The sequence below is a fragment of the Lepidochelys olivacea genome (genome assembly GCF_965140295.1).
Source record: "Lepidochelys olivacea isolate rLepOli2 genome assembly, chromosome: 25".
In the NCBI taxonomy this organism is placed as follows: Eukaryota; Metazoa; Chordata; order Testudines; family Cheloniidae; genus Lepidochelys; species Lepidochelys olivacea.
In genome coordinates, this window is record NC_140435.1 from 6,368,092 (window position 1) to 6,389,273 (window position 21,182).

A 21,182-nucleotide genomic window follows, 5' to 3' on the forward strand; every position below is an offset into this window, starting at 1 on the left:
CTGACTGGGTAAGTGAAATGCCAGGCAACCGACCTGCATGGGAAGGACGGCACTGTGGGCATATGAGGTCCTGGGGCCTGCTCTGGCTGGGGATTGCTGGCTGAGTCCTCCACTTCCTAGGGGAGGCGGTGTAGGGAACAGCACAGGGCTGGGGAAGGCGAGCAGCTGCTCAGAGAGTGTCCCTATCAGCCGGCAGAGCTTGCCCTAGCTCCAGCCTCAGATGGAGGGAGCCCTGGGACCTCCCAGAGTCAGGGTTCATCTAGCCTCAGAGGCCACCAGCAGCCACATGCCAGATGCTGGACCCATGGCTAAGGCTAGGAGCTTTGTGGGGGTGTCTGGTTCAGTGACAGACGCTGTGTTTCGTGAGCGCCGCTCCCTGGCACACATCATCTCAGGACGGGCTTTTAGGAGCAGCTGTCTGTCCTGTGTGTGCACAGTTGTGCAATAACGGTGCAGAGATGTGCCCCATCGGCTGACGAGGAAAGTTGGCTGCTGCACTAACAGCGCCCTGAGCTGGAGGGGGGCAGTTAGCCCGGCTGAGATGTGCCAGCTGCCTGCAGCCTGGCTTCATTCGGTTCCTGTGCAGCGAGGCGGGAGCACAGGTACGCTGCCGCCCTCCTCTGCAGAGCATGCTCCCTCACGGCTGCCCTGCATTTCGTTCGCCAGCTTCCTCTACTGAGGCTCGGAGCAGAGCCCAGTCCACCACCTCTTCCCCGCCTCCGCCGGGGGATACAGAGACAGCAGGGGCTAGTGAAAAGGATTCCTTTATTACAAACACAGGCAGAGCTATTTACAGCACCACCCAGGGTGCCAGGGCATCCTGCCTGGTGACGCTCAGTGGGCAGAGCTGCACTTGCCAGGGACGCTGGCACATTGATGTCACTGCAGGCAGCTAGGACAGGGCTGAGACCTGGGCTCTGCCGGCAGAGACGCGGAGGAGAGTTGAAGCCTAGGAGCCCAGGAGAAAAGCTCAGGCTGGCTGCTAGCCAGCAGCACGCTGCCCTGAGCATTGTGTTCAGGAAGATTAAAACCAAACAGCCCTGCTCTGGAGAGGGGGTGTGCAGGAGGGAGCCGACCCCGTGTGAGAATGGACAAGGGCTCCTCTCGCCGGCCCAGGGTGGAAAGGGAACGATGCAGCTTGGCAGGCACTTCCCAGAAGGCAGCTTGGTGGTGTATAATGAGGAATCCTGGAAGCCGTTGTGGCTACAGGTCTGTAGCTGGGCCCCAGTCGTAGCCTTCATCCTCATCAGAGTCGTAGGCCCGGGCCTGCGTGAACTTCTTTTTCAGAGCGTTGTGTTCGTACTCCCTGCAGGGCAGCAAGATGCCACATCAGGCCCTGGCTGAGGAGCCGGGGAAGGGACAGCAGGTGCAGAACGCCCCCCCCAGGGTACTCGGCTGAAGAGCTCACAGTGGCCCACAGGCCATGGCTGGTTTGGGTTCAGAACTGGCCCTGGCTGACATTCCCCTCCCTGCCGCTGAGCCTGTGCGGAGCCCACAGACCCCACCAGAAGGAATCCAGTGACTTGCATTAACCCCCCTCACAACTGGATTCAGACAGCAGCCACAGACCCAGCGAGCAGAACTGGTGTCCTGGCGAGGGTGCCAGCTGTTTGGTTTTCAACCAGAATGCCCAGTCGGAAAGGGCCCCTGGCGGCTCCAGACAGCACCACTGACCAGGCCTTTAAAAGTTGGGTTGGCAGTGCAGCAGGGCTAAGGTAGGCTCCCTGCCTGCCGTGACTCCGTGTGGCGCCTTGAACCAGGGGCATGTCCGCCCTCCGGCTCCTACGCGTAGGGGTAGCCAGGGTGCTCCTCATGCTGCCCCTGCCCCAAGCCCTAGTGCTGCATCTCCCATTGGCTGGGAACTGTGGCTAATGGGAGCTGCAGGTGCGGCACCTGCAGATGGGGCAGCGCACAGAGCCACCTGGCTGCACCTCCACATAGGAACCAGAGAGGGGACATGCTACTGCTTCTGGGAGCTGCTTGAGGTAAGCGATGCCCGGAGCCTGCACCCCTGAGACCCCTCCCACACCCCAACCCACTGCCACAGTCCTGATCCCTTTTCCACCCTCCGAACCCGTCAGTCCCAGCCCACAGCACCCTCCTGCACCACCAGCCCTCACCCCCCTGTGCCCCAGCCCTGATTCCCCTCCCATGATCCGAACCCCTCAGTCACAGCCCCACCCCACAGCCAGAGCCCTCACACCCCCCTCTGTACCCCAATCCCCTGGCCCAGCCCAGAGCCCCCTCCCACAATCTGAACCCCACAGCCCTAGCCCAGAGTCCCCTTACGCACCTTAAGTCCCTCCTCCCCTTCCCTCCCCCTGCATCGCATCCCCTGCCCCAGCCGGAGCCCTTACCCCCCACACACACACACTCCAACCCTCTGCCCCAGCCCCCTCCCGCACCCTGAGCCCCTCATTTCTGGCCCCACCCTGAAGCCTGCACCGGGAGCCGGGAGCAGGGGTGGGGCAAGGGTGTTCAGTTTTGTGCAAGTAGAAAGTTAGCAATCCTAGTCCTGGCAGGAAGGATGCTCCGAGCACGTGATTCACCCCCCACCCCCCTCACTTCCCGTGTCACGCCTGCTGGGGCAGGAGAGAGGAGGCTGCTGGTACCTGATGCTGCTGTAATCCTGTCTCCACTGGCCCTGAGGCTGCTGCTCTCCATCCTATTGGAATCAGAAGGAAGTCGTTCGAGGCTGCAGAGCTGAGCGCTCCCGACGGCGGTGCTGCAGCCCCAGGCACTGCCCTGGGAGGGGCTCCGCGGTCGGAGAGGCAGCACCAGCCCTCAAGCCCGCCTGGCCTGCTGCCTGCCCCTGAAACGGGCACCTCACAGCCAGAGCTGGGCCAGGCTCCCCTGCCCACCCTCACCCTGGGCTTTGAAGAGGGGAGTTCAGCTGCCCCGGCGCTGCTGAGGCTGCTCACAAGGGGACCCCTTGGTGCCCATTCTGATGGGGGTTAGCGATGCCCTCTGTGACCAGGGCAGAGACCGCCTGCCCCCTTCCCCAGAAGCCACCGGCCAGGGCAATGTCAGACCCCTGCACCCCGCAGTGCCCTGCCCGCGCTGCCCTGCTCACCCGTGAGGCGGCACAGGCCAGAGAGACGGCCACAGGCTCATCTGGGTTGTGGGGCTCCGCCGGCTCCGAGGAGCGGGCCAGGGCTGTCTGGGCATAGTCGTCCTCCAGCTCGTTGTCCGTGTAGGGCCCCCCCTCGCCATCCGTGTCCTCGTAGTCGCTGTTGGCGCGGCTGTCGCAGGTGAGGTCCCCTGTGCTGGGGGAGCGCTGCTGGTTCAGCAGGTCCAGGCCCTCCTCTGGGGAGGCATCCGCCTGCAGGGAGAGGAGATGGGGTCACCTGGCAACAGGCCCAAGAGGGCCCCCGGTGACCCACGGTGCTGCCCGAGATGGGCGTCTGCACTGGCTCCATGGCGCTGGCGCCCAGGTCTCGGTCTCCCTCGGGCCCTGTATCTCAGCTGCCTTGCAGAGGAGCAGGGGGCCAGGGGAGCCCCTCCCCGTAGTTCTGAGGCACGGTCCTCCCCACTCCCGCTAGTGCCCGGAGGGCTGCCCTAGCGGGCCGGGGCCGTTGGGATCAGAGCCGTGTCTGCCGCAGGGAATTAGCAGGGCTGGCAGGCAGACTCCAAGGCCAGCTCCCGCCCAGGGGATGCCCCGTTTCAGTCAGGGCAGGCAGGAGGGAGCTGAGAAAGGCGTTAGCCTGGAGGAGCGAGAAGGCCTCTCCGGGTACCTGCTCCTCCGCTGTCCAGATAGGCCGGGCCTGCTGGGCGCGGACGATCTCCTTGAGGCTCTGGTACCAGGTGTTGGTGCTTCCGCCGAGGCTGATGGTGGCCGTGAAGAGGTAACTGTAGTTCTTCTTCATCTTGATGGCCTGCGCGTAGAGGCGGCGGGAGCTCTTCTTGGAGCCGGGGGCGAGCCACTGGCGCATGGCCTTGATGCCCTGCCGGCTGTCGGGTTCACAGAACACCACCACGGGATAGTACTGCACGTAGTTAAGCCGCTCCACCGCTGAGGGCGTGATGTCCAGCAGCGCGTGCTTGTCCTGCGGGGCAGGAGAGGGGCTGGGTGAGGGTCCTGGGGGCGGGAAGGGAAACCTACGGCGTGCTTCCCCTGCCTCAGAACGCCAGCCGAGAGGGGCAGGGCCATCCACTGCCACGAGCATTGGAATACAGCTCTCTGGGCCCCCGCTCCCCGAGAAGGGGGATCCCCACTGCCTGGCCTCGCCCTCCACTTCCCGAGCAGCGGGCAGACATGGCAGGAGTCAGGGCATTGGGCTTGATTCCTAGCTCTGCACTCACTCAGGCAAGACACCCAACCTCTCTCCCTGTGGACTGGGGTGACGCATGCTTCCCAGCAGGCAGCCAGCGTGGGCAGGCTTGGAGGCCCTGGCTGGAAGAGGCTCGGGGAGGGCAGAGCATCCCTCGCTAACCCTGGCCCTGCGGGGGCCTCACCTTCTCAGCAATCTGTCGCACCGAGTCCAGTTTGATGACCTTGGATGATGCCTCGTCGCGGGTCACACTCTCTGGGGAACAAGCACAACCCGGCATGGGAGACGGTGAGAGCGTCTCCAAGCCGGACCCACTGATGGTCCCCAAGTGTCCCTGGCCCAGCTGTGCTGCTACTGATCCCAGGAGAGCTCCTCAGCCCAGCTGTTTGGGGTGGTGGGAAATGGCATGAGGGGCCCCAGGGCATTGCAGGGGGTGTGCACGGACTGGGAGGGGGGGCATGGAGAGGGGCACAGGGCATCGCAGGGGGTGTGCATGGAGGGGCGGAGAGGGGCCCCAGGACATTGCAGAGGGTGTGCACGAACTGGGGGGCGGAGAGAAGGCTCCTGACCTGTCTAGCTCAGGAGGAAGCCATCAGCAGGCTGGGCAGATGATGTTGCAAAGCAGCTGGCACATGGGGGGGCAGAAGGGACAGGCAGGCAGAGACACACTCCGCATGGGAAATGTGGAGGCCCAGGATAAGGAAACAGCTGGGATCAGGGTCACATCCCTGAAAGGGCCCCTGGGCTGCAGGAGGCTCTCAGCATTAGCCATGGCTGGGTGCCTGAGAGAGAACGCTTCAGCAGGCCATGTGGGTCCGCCAGCTCTTGCCCAGAGCACCCCCTCCTTACGCTGGCCGCACACGGGAGCCCTGCAATCCTCACGTAATATCCCAGGACAGGACTCCAGCCAGAACAGGGCCTGTCGGACGCTCCCAGCTGCACTTACGGGCGATTTCAAACTCGTCAGGCAGCTCGGCACTCAGCTTCTCCATGGCGATGTCAGAGATGGGCCCCAGGATCACGACTGGCCGTTTGAAGTTGGCTGCGGGGAGAGGAGAGGGGTTCAGCGAGCCGGGCACCACATGAAACACAAGGTGTGACCCCATCCCCGCTACTGAAACGCTGCAGCCTCGGGCAGGCCCCCCACCCCTGTGCCACCGTGACGTGTAACATGTGGGATGGGCACTCTGCCTCCCAGGCTGGGCGTAGATGGGCCCAGGGGATGGCTGCGAGCGGCAGGATCAGATACGCCAGAGGCCTCAGGCTGTCGGCTGCAGGGTCAGGGCTGGCAGCTCCCATGAAGATACCAAACGGCAAGGCCCGGTGAGGAATAGGCCCCAAGTGCACTCCAGGCAGGGGACCTCCCCCCATCTCATCAGAGAACAGGAATGCAAAGCAGCTGCCCGTGCATGGGCAGAGCCTGGGGTAACACCTCCCAGGGGACAGCCCAGCCCAGTGGGCCAACAGGAAGGAAGTGCAGGGCTCCCCTCACATGGGCAGGCCAGCAGCAGCCAGCCTCCTCCAGCCAGGCCAATCCTTCCCTCCCCCAGCCTGAAGGATCAGCCCCCCAGCATTGCTCCTCTGGGACAGCCCCGGGCTGGCAGCCATGCCCACCTTCCCGCAGCACCACCCTCTCGTAGGGTGGATAGTGGCCCTGCTTGGTGAGAGCCGACAGGTCCTCGCGGCTCTTCCGCAGGTTCTTCTTGGCCCCCCGCAGGCCCCGCAGCTTCCAGAACTCGGCCCGGGCCCCGGAGGAGCTGGCAACGGAGGTGGCCTTCAGGACGGACTCCAAGCTGGCGAACTGCTCGGCCCTGCACCAGAGGGCGAGGCAGCGTCAGCATCGAGAGCCCCAAAGCATCTCGGGGCGCCCCAGAACCAACCGCCTCGCTGTCCCTGCTCTGGCACAGCCAGTCTGTCCCACGGTCCAGGGCTGGTGAGCGTTTCCAGCATCGCGAACCAGGGCGCCTGGGATCCCCTCCAGGGGCCGATACCAACTCACCTTGGTGCCCCCCTTTGCCGGTGGGAGGGGCTGGCAAGCAGCAGACACTGCGAGCGCTCAGTATTGTTACACAGACCATCCCAGGAGCCGTGTGCCAGGGCAGAGAGAAGGTCTAAAGGGCACAGCCCCGTGCAGCGAGACCCAGGGTGCATTTCCTTGCAGGGCACACGGCCTGGGTCATTGGATTTCCACATCGGCACAACAGGCCTCCAATTCCTTTCCTGAGCAATGGCCCAGCAGTGCTAGGGCGCGAGTCCTGCCCTGTCTAACCTTGCAGGCATGGCAGGAAGATGCTGTGCAACAGCCCCTTCAATCCTAGGGCATCAGGCTGCCCTGCAAACAACCCCCACTGCCTCCCAGGAAGAAACCATTGTCCCCATTTCACAGATGGGTAAACTGAGGCAGAGACCTGGAACATGACTTGGCCTCAGGACACATGGCCACTTTGTGGCAGAGCCAAGATTCCCAGGGCTACCACTGGACCATGCTTCCTCCAACGAGGCAATGCAGGGACAGAGCTTCCTCTCTCTGCCCCAGAGAAGCACGGGCCTCCCTCCGTGGTAGGCTGGGAGGCTGGCAGGGGTTTGGGGCAGAGCAGCTCAGGACAGCATATGTGGGGCTGGCAGGTTCTTGGTCCCATAGCAGCCACCTGCCCAGGCCCTGGCTGCAGGCAGACAGCCCGCTGGTCCTGCTGCTCTGTTGCAGTCCAGGGCAGAAAGCTGGATTGATGACTTCCCGCCATGGGAGCATCATGGGCCCTGAGTAAACACCCTCAGGGCTCCCAGCTGCAGATGCCTTGGGGTGGGAAGGTTATTGTGATCCACACTGGAGGACGTCTCCCCCACAGCTCCCTTAGTAGCTCCGCTGCCCTTTGCTCAGCCCCAGGGCTCAGTTCCCCCGCTCTGAGACTCATGCCAAGGACCCTGCGCCCCACGGCCTGCCCTACCTGCTCCTGTTGGGGATGATTCCCTTGTCCAGTTCCTGCAGGTCTCTGCCCATGCGCACGGCCAGCCAGCTGCCCAGCTTGCCGCGGTACATGGTGTCCAAAACATGGAAGACCTCGCCCCGCGTGAAGCTCAACCCAGAGGGAGCGTCCTTCTCGAAGTCGAAGTGCGTGCGGATGTGGAACGAGTCCCTCACGTTGGACTTGACCATCTTCCTGTAGACTGGGCAAGGCCAAGACAGGGCCTGTCAGGGAGAGGCGGCCAGAGAGGAGGGGGCATTTGGGGGCCAGCACACGGGGAAAATGGAGGAGAGACGGGTCGGCTGCATTTGTGCAGCACCTTTTACTGCCCAGGTCTCAAAACCCCGGCAGAGAACCAGGGACCGTCTGCGTAGAGGGAACAGAGTCCCCCAGCATGGCTCATGAAAAACGGGAGCCATCAGCAACACAACCGAGCTGGAAGGAAGGTGAACCCCTCGCAACCATGGAAACTCTGGGAGCGTGAGCTCAGCGTCCAGGGAGATGGGCAGAGCCCAGGCCAGAGCATTGGGCGGGATGGATACCCCCCCCCCCCATGAATGAAGGTCGGGGAGCAGGAGCGTGCAGGGCAGCAACCCCAACATATGTCAGGTTGGGAACAAAAGCGAGTGGCCGGACGAAGCAGGAGGCAGCTCTGGTTGGGAGCTCGGCCAGTTCCACCCTGAAAAGATACAGGGTAGATGGGGGAGTGGGACCCCTTAGAGAGATCAGGCACCAAGAGCCCAGACTATAACCCAGGCCTGGATTCAACCCAAGACAACAAGCGATTTGCCACAGGGACATGCGGCTTTTCTTTGGGTCTCCCTACCGGCATGAGTGTAGCTACACCAGCCCTGCCCCTCGGTTCAGATGGCTGTTCTGGTGTCACACGGGTGCCATTTAGCCTCACGGATGCCAGCCCTGTCTGACACGGGTGCAGCCCATCTGCACTGGAGGCTGGCATTGATGTGGCATCCCTGGCATGGTGGCTCGCGGTGTAGCGTTGGAGCAGGTGTTGCAGCACTGGAGGATTTCTCTGGGATGCAGTCGAGGGCTGGGTTAACTCTCCCACCCACCTGTGCTCAGTCCAACAGGGGATGTGCCTGGGCCCGTCCAGCACAGCTGGGATCCTGGGCACTTGAGGGGAGCCAGAGTTCTGGGAAGTCCCAGGCTGGTCTTGTCTCTTGCCCAACTTCCCAGGGGAAAGAGGAGGAAACTCACGTGGGCAGAGTCACGCTGGGCTCCCAAGGGACAGACACGGGTGCACATTGGCAGCTCAGTCACAGGCAAGGACCAGCCAGAGCCTGGAGTGGGACCTTAACACACAAGCCCCAGCAACCCTGCAGCTGCAGACTGGAGGTCAGTTGGTCACTTACTGTCCTGCTTGCGCTGGGTCAGCAGAACGACCTCCTCGCCCTGTGGCAGGGACAGCAGATACTGCACGGCGTCCTCCCGGGTCAGGCTCTGGAAGCTGGTATCGTTCACCTGCCAGAGATGAAAGGGCCTTAGCGCCGGCGTCCCCCGTCCATTCCTGGGTGGGAGCAGCACACGCCAAGGGGCAGGGCCTGCACGGGGAGGCCACATGGGGCTGTGGTGACGACGCTCAGGCACTGCAGGACTGGGCTGTACAAGCCAGGCTAGTGCAGGGCTAATGGCTGGAGCCGAGGCCCAGAGTCAGGGCTCCTGGGTGCTATTCCCAGCTCCATGACCCTGGTGCTGATGTTTCCCTGGCAGTCACACTGACCGCACAAGCAGGTTCAGAGGGAGACGGGGGAGCCTATGTAGTCTGTGTATACAGCCTACAGGTGACTGTTCTGGGTCTCCCCCTAGGCCAACCCACAGAGGCTGAGCCGTTACAGGGCCAAGGCTCCATCGCTCCAGTGGCTTTAGCTCCGGGAGCTCCCCGGTTCAATCCCTGGGCTGCCAGCTGAGATGGTGGCCGTTGCAGATTAACACAGGGGCGCTTCAAGGAGAGCAGGGGGCCCGGATGCCTCGGGGAAGAGCACGGACGTGCTCTGGGTATTCTAGACATGCAACAGGTGGTACTCTCAGTGCTGGACTGCCAGAGGGCGTGACAGCTCCGGGGCGAGCACAGCCAGGGGAAGTACACTCCTGGCCGGGGCAGGCTGGAGGGAGGGGGCTGGACTAGAGGTTGGGAGAAGCATTTCCCATGTTCTCTCCCAGGATTAGCTTCCAGCAAGGTCGGACGTGGCACTCCATTTGCGGGCGACTCTCCACACAGGGCTGCTGGGAGTGAGGGGTTTGGGAGGCTAGAGACGGTCACGCCATATAACAAAGTGAGAGGTTAGGATGTCCCAACCCATAGGGAGCTGAGCCAGGAAACAATCCCAAGATTTTGGGCTCCCCTGCACTTCCTGGGCTCAGCTACTTCCCAATAACAGTAAGACCCACACCAGACAAGGACCCGTGGGGGAGGGAGAGCTCAGTGGTTTGAGCATGGGCCTGCTAAACCCAGGGTTGGGAGTTCAATCCTTGAGGGAGCCATTTAGGGATCTGGGGCAAAAATTGGGGGTCAGTCCTGCTTGGAGCGGGGGCTGGACTAGATGACTTCCTGGGGTCCCTGCCCACCCAGATATCCTGTGATTCTGTGACCCCAGCTTTGCGCAGGGTGGGTCGTTGCCGCAGCAGCACTTTCATTCCAGACACTCTCCCTCCCCTGCCCCCTTGTTTGCGGTGGTACCTGCAGAACTTGGTCCCCCTCTTTGATCCCCTGGCTGTCCGCGGGGCTCCCCTCCTGCACACCTGCCACAAAGATGCCCACGTCATTGCCGCCAGCCAGCCGTAGCCCGATGGTGTTGGCCTTCACAAAGTGCACGATCTTGGCGTCCGGGCTGTACCTGGAACCGGGAAGAACCGCAGTGTGAGCTTGGAGCCGCAGAGTCAGCGCTGCCGTCGGGGCAGACGGGTTCCAGCAGCTCATCATCCACAGCCAGCATGGGAGGGCTCAAGGGCACTCCACCACCACAAACAAGAGCCTTTGTCTGAAGGAGCCAGGGTCACCCTTAGCTCCTCCTACCCGCCCTGCTCCGAGCTGGCTTCATCCTGCCCCATGAGCTCACCCCCTGCTGAGAGCCTTCCCCTTTGGCTTCAGAGCTCTTCTTAAAGCCCAGCTATTTTCCCTGGCCAGTCCCATCGCCCACTCCCCCTGCCAGCCCACTGCTGAGTGGCTTCTCTGCAGGCTGTTGCCAGGACTGTGCTGCATCTGGGCAGGGCCCTGTTCTGTCTGCACAGCCCCGTGACCTCCGCAATACCTGCGCCTAGACACGGCTCCTTCCCCAGCTAGCCAGGAGGTCTCCGAGTTACCAGCACATGGCAGCAGCTTACCCATCCTCCTCGCTGGCTCTGGCTGCAGGGCGGTCATAGGAGACGCTGTAGGCACTATCCTCAGCAGGTTCCTGAGAATCTGCAATGGGAGAGGGTGGGGTAAGGTGGAGCAGCCCTGGACATTCAAGCTGCTTTGAGGGCTGCAGGGACTTGGCTGGGTCAGGGGGGTTGGAAACAGGGCGTCTTAGGAGCTTCTCAAGAGCAAAGAGCCCATTTTACTGCCTGGGTGTGGTGTGTGGCCCAGTGCTCCAGAGATGGCTGATGAAGATGGGGACGTCCATGCTGCTGCCCTCAGAGTGGCAGGCAGCACCGCCAGAGAGCAGTGCGCCCTTCTGCAGGGGCTCGAGAGCACAGGACGCCGCAAGGGAGAGATGCATGCGGGCCATCAGGGCGCCCGAGCCTACACCAGGCAGCTGCCAGAACACAGCAGCTTGCCCGGCCCGGCTGGGAGCTCGGCCCACAGCATCTGTTCAGAGCCACGATCATCAGCCTGGCCTCACGTCTGGGAAGTCAGTGCTGGTGAACGGCCCCTACCGACAGGCTCTGAGACTGATGGCCTCTGCTTCACCACAGAACAGAGAGCGGCAGGGTAGGTTCCCCCTCCCCCCAGCTGCCACCCGCCCCCGCAACGTATCTTCGGCCGTGCCCAGGAGAGGCCTCCTCTCCAGACAAGCGAGATCATCGATTTCCAGGGCCCCACTCAGTCCTGACCCCTCTGCTTAGCTGGGCAGCCAGACTTCCAGTGACTCCTACCCACGCTGGTGGTTCCTGCCATGAAGACACCTGAGTGGCAGGAACCAGATCATAGAATCTCAGGGTTGGAAGAGACCTCAGGAAGTCATCTAGTCCAAGTCCCTGCTCAAAGCAGGACCTACCCCAACTAAATCATCCCAGCCAGGGCTTTGTCAAGCTGGGCCTTAAAAACCTCTAAGGAAGGAGATTCCATCACCTCCCTAGGGAACCCATTCCAGTGCTTCACCACCCTCCTAGTGAAATAGTGTTTCCTAATATCCAACCTAGACCTCCCACGCTGCGACCATTGCTCCTGGTTCTTGATACATCAGCCCATTCCCAATACGCAGTTGGTCACGATCCTGCTGGGTGGGGCATGAACCAGCAGCCTGCAGGGGAGAGACTGTGCAGGCCCAGTTTCCAGAGCAGGGCAGGCTGGACTCAGCCTCGAGGCTCCTTGCCTCGCCCGGAGGAGACCCAGTAGCCAGGACTCACCTGGGAGAGGAGCATCGTTCTCCTGTACAGCGGCTGCTGTCTCCCTGCTGAGCTGGCTCCCCTCCCTAGAGCAAAAAGAGATGATGAGAGTTAAGCAGGACTGCTGCTGCTCCTCCATTTGTGGGACAGGGAAGGGGGCCCTGCTCCCATTCAGAGAGCCCTTTCCCACAGCTCCAAAAAGCAGCAGCCACTTGCCTGAGAGAGCTAGGCTGAAGGCATGGGGACAGCCCGGGACCCACACTCTTTGGGCTGCCTGGTTCTGCCCAGCTCCTGGAGCTCCCCTTCACCCCGCAGCAAGCGCGTGGGAGGCGGCGGGAACAGAGCTGAGGGGACTGGAGATGCTCAGTGGTGCTGCCAGCCGGAGGAGCATCAGTGCTTGTGGGGCTAGGGCCCCGTTGTACTGGGCACTGCACCCACTGCGGGCACATTGCACACACTCCTGCGCCAAGAAACATGCAGTCTGTGCAGCAGGGCCCGGCTCTTCACCAGCAGGCAGCCCACTCTGCCAGGCTGCCACCCCCGGAAAGGGCTGTTCTCTGGGGCACAGGCCCTGCAGCAGGAGAGCTCCGATGGCTCACATCACCCAGTTTCCTCTCGGACAAGCCACAGACCAGCTGCCGGCTGGATCCGGCAGGGAGATGCCCATGCCGCCCCTGCCTTCTCCTCCAAGTGTCATCTCCTGCCTCGCTCTGCTCCCTGAGCCCACACACAGGCACCTGCTCCAGCCCCTCCCTCACCCACCAAGGAGCCCTTAGAGAGGCACCATCCCCAGGGGCTGTCCTGGCAGCGGAGAGACCAGCGACTGCCAAGCAGTGTAATCATTGCTTGGGCTGTAGGTTTCCCCCTGGATGGCCCTGTGCTGCTGTTCTCTGGGGCCGCGAAGTCAGAGGCTCCTGACGGTTACATGATGGGACCCAACTGACGGATGCCCCGGGAACTCCGCTTAGGCTGCTCCAGCTGGAGCAGGAACATTACCTAGAAAACTGGACGAGGTTTGCAGTGCAGGTCCAAGATGGGGAAGTCACCTTTAAACTAAACTCAGTGCCCAGCTCCACATAACTTTACTGACGGCACTGCTCGGCCCTGGCTCCTGGGCACCGCGAGGACTCATACACAAGCGTTAGTCCATGTTACAGAGGGGACAGGCAGAGAGCAGCCACCGAGCCAATCAGCGTCTGAGCAGTGTTCATCCACACCCAAACCGGGGCTGACGGTGTCTCAGGACAAGCTGGCTGCTGGGGAACACAGCCGGGGCAGAAGGGGAGCGGCCCCTCCACCTGGAGTGGCACAGCGAGGGTCTGATGACTCGAAGGGTTGAGGGGGAAGAGGAAGTGGCTTACCATAGCGAGTTCGTCCTGGAGGCCTCTGGAGCCCGCTGGGGGCTCTGTGCTGGGGGCGGGTGGGACAGTTCGGAGCCAATGTCGGAGATGTCTAGAGCACAAAGGGGGGAGATAAGACAGTGCAGTAGCTGCTCACACGCTAGAGCCAGGCACGCCAGGGCAGAGGTTCGTTTCCCTCCTCAGCTCTATGGCAGTGACAGGGCGCATGACCCTCTGGGCATTCGGGGTCTGGGGAAGGACTGGAGGACTCTTGCTGTCTCATGCAGTGAGACAGCAACAGCTCGGAAGCAACAGACCAAGTGCTCAGAGCCCACAGCCCTGCCATGCGCTGGAGAACACCACGAGTCTGCCATGTGCGACTCCACCCCTGACCTCCCCAGACGCCCAGTGGCAGGGCCTGGCTTCTCCCTCCAGCTTGCCCAGCATAGCTGCACCTACTCAAGGAGCAGATCTGACACAAACCCAGCCCTCGCCGGACTGGCGTGCACCGAGCACACTGCATAGGCCGTGTCGCCGGATGACTCTGCTTTTGCAGAGGCTCCCAAACAGTAATTACCCTTCAGAGTCCAACAGCCGTCTGGGACTCTTGCTTGGGGCCAATGACCTTCCAAATGGCTGAGCACCATGGCAATTAGGTCACCGTGACCTTTGAATTCAGACAGCAACTAGATACTTGCTACTGCCCTGGTGTGTTCTCCCCCCTCCCCAGCACTGAATATGGCACTGCCAGGTCGCCTGTACCCAAGTCAGCCACAGAACACGTGTGTCCTGGCTCCTTCCACCTGGAGGCTCCCCCAGGCCCTCGTGACTCCGCTCACCGTCCAGCCGCGAGCTGTCGCTGTCGCTGTCCCTCACTTGGGGGATGTTGACCAGGAACTGCCGGTTGTCCCGGAACACGAGCAGCCTCAGCGTCCCCTCTGACCTTTCAATCAGCCTGCGGGTGTCAGCCAGAGACATGTTCTCGCTGGTGACGCCATTAATCTAACCAGAGGGGCAGAGAGAGGGGGCGGAGGATTACAGAGCTGCCTGCCAAGCACCATGCTCAGGGGGAGGCTGCAGCCTTCCCTGTGCCTGGGCACAGCCGAGAGCAGAGGTGTAGCGAAAACGAGCCTATAGACCAGACTAAGCCCAGATCCACTCACCCCCTGCAGTTCATCTAGAGATCCATGCTGGGGAGTGCAGCGCTGAGTCAGTCACACCAAGCCAAACACACACGCCACACGCCAGCCAGCGTGCCTCATATCAGAGCACCCAACGGGAGGGGTGGGACTGTTGATTTAACGGGGCAGAGCCAAGGCTGGCTCTGATGCCCATAACTACCCTGCTGGAATCAGGGAAAGACATTCCTGTGGACAATGCAGGCAGGCAGGGAGCCCAGCAAATCCACGTGGGAATTGGGACAAGGAGTTTAATCACGCTGTGTACACACAGGCACAACACAGTGAGGAACAGCAGACTCGTTAACAACAATACTCACCACTACTTCAGAGAGGGGGTTTCGTCCAGAGATTTCAAAGCACTTCACAACCGCAGTGGGAAATCTCATTAGCTCTTAGATAAATGGGAAGCTGAGCCAGGAAGGAGGTATGTGGTTGGAGTGTGAGCACACACACACACACACATGCTTGCTCTCCCTCTGTCCCCAAACCACCTGCTGATGGTTGGGTGGAAGGATCTCTCACCACAGAAGGACCTCTGACTATGTACATAAGAACGGCCACACTGGGTCAGACTAAAGGTCCATTTAGCCCAGTATCCTGTCTTCCGACAGTGGCCAGTGCCAGGTGCCCCAGAGGGAATGAACAGAACAGGGAATCATCAAGTGTCGCCCATTCCTAGCTTCTGAACAGAAGTGAGAACGTTTAGAAAGTTCTCCAGACAAGCAGCACCTCCTGATGTGCCCAGCCTGTGAAACACACTTGCAAATCGAGTTTAATTATAGTTCATAGAATCATAGAATCTCAGGGTTAGAAGGGACCTCAGGAGGTATCTAGTCCAACCCCCTGCTCAAAGCAGGACCGATCCCCAATTAAATCATCCCAGCCAGGGCTTTGTCAAGCCTCACCTTAAAAACTTCTAAGGAAGGAGATTCTACCACCTCCCTAGGTAACGCATTCCAGTGCTTCACCACCCTCCTAGTGAAAAAGTTTTTCCTAATATCCAACCTAAACCTCCCCCACTGCAACTTGAGACCATTACTCCTTGTCCTGTCCTCTTCTACCACTGAGAATAGTCTAGAACCATCCTCTCTGGAACCACCTCTCAGGTAGTTGAAAGCAGCTATCAAATCCCCCCTCATTCTTCTCTTCTGCAGACTAAACAATCCCAGTTCCCTCAGCCTCTCCTCATAAGTCATGTGTTCCAGTCCTCTAATCATTTTTGTTGCCCTCCGCTGGACTCTTTCCAATTTTTCCACATCCTTCTTGTAGTGTGGAGCCCAAAACAGGACACAGTACTCCAGATGAGGCCTCACCAATGTCGAATACAGGGGAACGATCACGTCCCTCGATCTGCTGGCAATGCCCCTACTTATACATCCCAAAATGCCATTGGCCTTCTTGGCAACAAGGGCACACTGTTGACTCATATCCAGCTTCTCGTCCACTGTAACCCCTGGGTCCTTTTCTGCAGAACTGCTGCCTAGCCATTCGGTCCCTAGTCTGTAGCGGTGCATGGGATTCTTCTGTCCTAAGTGCAGGACTCTGCACTTGTCCTTGTTGAACCTCACCAGATTTCTTTTGGCCCAATCCTCCAGTTTGTCTAGGTCCCTCTGTATCCTATCCCTACCCTCCAGCGTATCTACCTCTCCTCCCAGTTTAGTGTCATCTGCAAACTTGCTGAGGGTGCAATCCACACCATCCTCCAGATCATTAATGAAGATATTGAACAAAACCGGCCCCAGGACTGACCCTTGCGGCACTCCGCTTGATATCGGCTGCCAACTAGACAGGGAGCCGTTGATCACTACCCGTTCAGCCCGACAATCCATCCAGCTTTCTATCCACCTTATCGTCCATTCATCCGGCCCATACTTCTTTAACTTGCTGGCAAGAATACTGTGGGAGACCGTGTCAAAAGCTTTGCTAAAGTCAAAGAACTACACGTTCTTGCTTTCCCCTCATCCACACAGCCAGTTTTCTCATCATAGAAGGCAATTAGATTAGTCAGGCATGACTTGCCCTTGGTGAATTCATGCTGACTGTTCCTGATCACTTTCCTCTCCTCTAAGTGCTTGAGAATTGATTCCTTGAGGACTGTTGTCTATTCTGACGCTCTTACCAGGGCCTCTTGAACAAATCCACTTCGGCTTCTGTATTTTTATGCCTTAAAAAATAAATCACACCCTTCCCTCCCCACACACACACAAAGCGGCAGTGGTGTCCTCATTTGTAGAGATCAGGTTATGTAGAAGTCTGGCTGGGAGGGGGCAGGGACCATTAAATAAACTGGTTAGTAAAACATTGACCTCGACTAGCTCTGCTGAGATAAAACCCGTCTGTGCCTTTTCTCCACTAAGTAACACGCACCTTGTCTGCAGTGAAGACAAAGCCTCCGTCATTTCGGTTCCAGGTTTTGCACAGACAAGGCCAGAGGGTTGCTTTGGCCAGGGGAAAGGACTGTAGATTGGGTTCTTTGTGTGCACTTGTCTTTCACTGTAACAGATGAGCACTCTCCTCTGTTCAGGTTTTCAGGGGCCAAACTCCACCCTGGGGCAGGCAGGCCACCGCATTCCCCGTTTGCACGAATGCTCAGTTCATCTAGACAGTATGTTGCAGGCGCTGATGGCAGCTCTGTGGCTAACACTGCCCCAGGCCCTTCCTTGTAACTATCTCCTTCTGATCCCTCTGGGATACTTTTTTGAATGAAGTATTTGAAATGATAAAATTTGGCATGTTTGGAATTTTCGATGGTAATGTTGGGTTTAAATAAGGTAGCTGTTTTCAGGTTGAGACATACGCACACAGTACCACGTCAATTCTAGTGGGTTAGGAGCAGATACACAGTGATGCTGATACAAGCCCCTCGTGCAGGTGCAGTTGCTCTGGCATTGAGGAGCACATGGCAATCTGCTGTGTCCACACTAGGGGCTGTGCCGTTAACTACCTCCCAATCCGAGCCCAGACGGTTCCGTCGGTAAAGACGATCTAGCCCCCAAAACAAAGAAACCCTCCAAAAACACCCAAACCCACAAAGCTTGCTCCAGGTGTTCAGACAGGGGATGTGTCTTTTTTGGAGCCCTATGGGTTCCAAGCCATGGTGCAGACTCCACAGAATGCACCACACAGCAAAGAATTCATGCCATTTAGTCAACGGAGCTGTCACCACAGACATGTAGGCCTGGAAGGGCCCTCGAGTGGTCATCTAGTTCAGTCCCCTGCTCCGAGGCAGGGCCAAATATTATCTAGACCATCTCTGACAGGTGTTTGTCCAACTGCTCTTCAAAACCTCCAGTGATGGAGATTCCACAACCTCCTCAGGTAATTTATTTCAGTGCTTAACTACCCTGACAGTTAGGAACTTTTTCCTAATGTCCAACCTAAACCTCCCTTGCTGCAATTTAAGCCCATTGCTTCTTGTCCTGTCCTCAGTGGATGAGGAGAACAATTTATCGTTCTCCTCTTCAGAGCAACCTTTTACGTACTTGAAGACTATGTCCCTCCTCAGTCTTCTCTTCTCCAGATTACACAAACCCAACTTTTCCCAATCTTTCCTCGTAGGTTGTGTTTTCTAGACCTTTCATCATTTTTGTTGCTCTCTTCTGGACTTTCTCCAGTGTCCCCCCCTTTCCTAAGGTGTGGGGCCCAGAGCTGGACACAGTACTCCAGCTGACGTCTTAGATGAAAAAAACATCTAACATCAGTGAGCAAAACCAAGGCTGCCCAGAGCAAAGTGGTGAAAACAGCAGAGGTGTCTGCGCAGAACAACTACCAAGACAGAGTTTTGAGCACAGCATTATAACAGGAGGTTTTGAGCATGAAAGTACTCACAAGAGTGAGTGTCCGTCATGACAAAGGCTAGACGGAAGGTTTAAGAGGCTCCTCTGAAGTCCTCTTTGGAGATCCAACAACATACAGGCTTTGTCTGGGTTAAGATAGATCATGTTAACTAGCCTGATCTAATGAACGTGACCTAATAACGCCCCGGTTAAGTCCCAGTCTAGACAAAGCCACAATGGCCAAACCAGCAACCAGAGAGGTGATAAAATAGCTGCTCTTGCAGAGGCAAGGGCTTGGGAGAGAATGATCAGGAGAACGAAAGGGCAAGACGAGCCACGAGAGCAGGCGCAATAGTTCAGCTCCGCGCTGGCTCCGATAGGCTCCATCCTCATGTCCCAGAATGGCAGGTCTGACCCCAAGGCCGAACAGTTACAATGGGGCTGGAGTGGAGCTGTGAGCTCAGCCACCTGCTCCTCAGCGGAGAAGAACTGGGATCTAGTAGCCACCTCCCTTTGTTCTGCTGGGAGCGCTGAGGAGGAGAGTCTCAGAGGCGAGATGATGCCTTGGAGCAGGCAGGCATTATGGACAGTCCTTTTTGGGGCAAGGACCAACTGGGGAGGTTTTGCCCCATCTCTGTGGCAGATCAATCCAGGAATAGGTTAGAACAGCCCAAGCACAGCCTTAAGTTGTTCCTCCTCCTCCGCTCCCCACCTTCCATAGCCTCCCAGACCTGAAGAAGAGCTCTGCGAGAGCGCCAAAGCTTGTCTCTTCCACCAACAGAAGCTGGCCCAATAAAAGAGATTCCCTCCCCTGTCTTGTGTCTCTAATAGCCTCCAGGGGCATTCCAGCAGCAGAGAATCGCTGGTCTCAAGTTGCAGTGGGGGAGGTTTAGGTTGGGTATTAGGAAAAACTTTTTCACTAGGAGGGTGGTGAAACACTGGAATGCGTTGCCTAGGGAGGTGGTGGAATCTCCTTCCTTAGAAGTTTTTAAGGTCAGGCTTGACAAAGCCCTGGCTGGGATGATTTAATTGGGTATGGGTCCTGCTTTTGAGCAGGGGGTTGGACTAGATGACCTCCTGAGGTCCCTTCCAACCCTGATATTCTATGACTCTATGATTAAGTGGCATCCCAGCAATAGCTTCTGCTCTCCCACCCCCACAGAATCCCCCGTGCCAAAGTGAGTCTGTGGGAGGTGATGCAGAGCTGGCTCCACCCATATTGGGTGGAGGAGGTGAACTGGATAATCTTATGGAAAAGACGGTTACCTACCTCTCATAACTGTTTTTCTTTGAGATGTGTTGTTCACATCCATTACAATTAGGTGTGCGCGCGCCGGGTGCATGGACGTTGGAAACTTTTTCCCCTTAGTAGCTCCCGTCAGGACAGCAGGGGAGCCCCCTAGATTGGCGTCCTCATGGCGGTGTATATATTACCCTGCCGGCCTGACCCCCCCTTCGGTTCCTTTTTGCCGTTGACTCCGACAGAGGGGAAGGGGGGTGGGTATTGTAACGGACGTGAAGAACACATCTTGAAGAACAACAGTTACGAGAAGTAGGTAATCATCTTTTCTTCAAGTGATTGTTCACGTCCATTCCAATAAGGTGATTTCCAAGCTTACCATTGAAGGAGGGTAGGAGTCATGGAACGATTGACTGAAGAACAGCTTTGCCGACTGCCGCATCATCGCTGGCCTGTTGGTTAGCAGCATAATGGGCTGTAAACGAGTGCACTGAAGACCAGGTGGCTGATTTACAGATCTCCTGGATAGGGACCTGAGCCAGAAAGGCTGACGAAGACGCCTGTGATCTGGTTGAATGGGCTGTAATTGCTGGGGCTGGGACCTTGGCCAACTTATAGCACGTGCAAATGCAGTCTGTGATCCAGGACGATATGCGTTGCGCAGAGACAGGAAGACCCTTCTGTCATGGAGTCCCTGGGCGATGCTCTGGAACTGCTCCCTACGAAGCCAGTCAGGACTCTGGGGAAGTCTCCTCTCTGTGAGCAGACTGTCTGCAGGACACACAGCTTCCACCTTCCTTGGTCTGACCTCGGAGCATTCAGCATCCTCTGCCCCTCCGTGTGCTTCCCACAGCGAGTCCACCCAGGCGGGGTCCTGGGGAAGCCAGAGGGTCCTGCACCCCAATTCTGCAGTCAGACGTGACTCTCAGCCAGCCAGTAAAACAGAAGGTTTATCAGATGACAGGAACACGGTCTAATACAGAGCTTGTAGGTACAGAGAACAGGACCCCTCAGCCGTGTCCATTCTGGGGGGCAGTGAGCCAGACAACCACGTCTTCACTTCGCTCCATGTCCCCAGCCAGCCCAAACTGACTCATCCTCCACCCCCTCCTCCTCTGGGCTTTGTCCCTTTCCTGGGCCAGGAGGTCACCTGATTCCTTTGTTCTCCAACCCTTTAGCTATCACCTTGCAGGGGGGAAGGGCCCAGGCCATCAGTTGCCAGGAGACAGAGTTTCGGCCATTTATGTACACTGGCCCTTTGCTCTCCAACAATTACACCCCCTTATCCCACCTCCCAGAGACTTAAGAAATGCATAGGGGAAACTGAGGCACCCACACAATATTCAGAGGAAACATTAAGAACAGTCCCATTTCGTCACACCTTCATTCTGTCAGCTATGGCGACGAACAATTGGGTCGACTTGTGGAAAGATTTTGTGTGCTCTATGTAGAACACCAGGGCTCTCCGAACATCCAGCGTGTGTAGGCTGCGGTGTCTTGGGCTCATGTGGGGTTCTGGAAAGAACACCAGTAAGCAAATGTCCTGACCCATGTGGAATTGGGAGACCACCCTGGGGAGAAATTTAGGGTGGGGTCTAAGCTGCACCTTGTCCTTATGAAACACCGTGTAAGGCGGTTCAGAGGTGAGGGCTCTCAGCTCGGACACCCTCCTTGCCGATGTAATGGCCACCAGGAATGCCACCTTCCAAGAAAGGTAGAGGAGGAAACAAGTGGCCTGGGGCTCAAATGGTGGGCTCATGAGTTTGGAGAGGACCAGATTCAGGTTCCAGGTTGGGACAGGTGGGCGAGAATACGGGAACACCCTCTCCAGACCTTTGAGGAATCGCCCCACAATGGGATTAA

The 21,182-nt window shown here is 58.5% G+C and overlaps 1 protein-coding gene across 1 annotated transcript in view; it reads right to left on the minus strand.

Moving 5' to 3' along the window:
* Window positions 1-748: 748 nt before the first annotated feature.
* Window positions 749-21,182, minus strand: part of TJP3 (tight junction protein 3) — a 59,931-nt gene continuing 39,497 nt past the window's right edge. Inside the window, exons 7-20 of the mRNA XM_084614317.1 lie at window positions 13,962-14,124; window positions 13,144-13,234; window positions 11,804-11,868; window positions 10,577-10,655; window positions 9,933-10,089; window positions 8,608-8,716; window positions 7,217-7,436; window positions 5,886-6,082; window positions 5,218-5,313; window positions 4,456-4,526; window positions 3,735-4,046; window positions 3,074-3,322; window positions 2,613-2,665; window positions 749-1,306 (exon numbers count right to left, since the gene is read on the minus strand). Coding sequence (XP_084470443.1) covers window positions 1,204-1,306; window positions 2,613-2,665; window positions 3,074-3,322; window positions 3,735-4,046; window positions 4,456-4,526; window positions 5,218-5,313; window positions 5,886-6,082; window positions 7,217-7,436; window positions 8,608-8,716; window positions 9,933-10,089; window positions 10,577-10,655; window positions 11,804-11,868; window positions 13,144-13,234; window positions 13,962-14,124 — 1,965 coding nt within the window. The 3' untranslated portion in view covers window positions 749-1,203. The remainder of the gene's footprint in view (window positions 1,307-2,612; window positions 2,666-3,073; window positions 3,323-3,734; window positions 4,047-4,455; window positions 4,527-5,217; window positions 5,314-5,885; window positions 6,083-7,216; window positions 7,437-8,607; window positions 8,717-9,932; window positions 10,090-10,576; window positions 10,656-11,803; window positions 11,869-13,143; window positions 13,235-13,961; window positions 14,125-21,182) is intronic.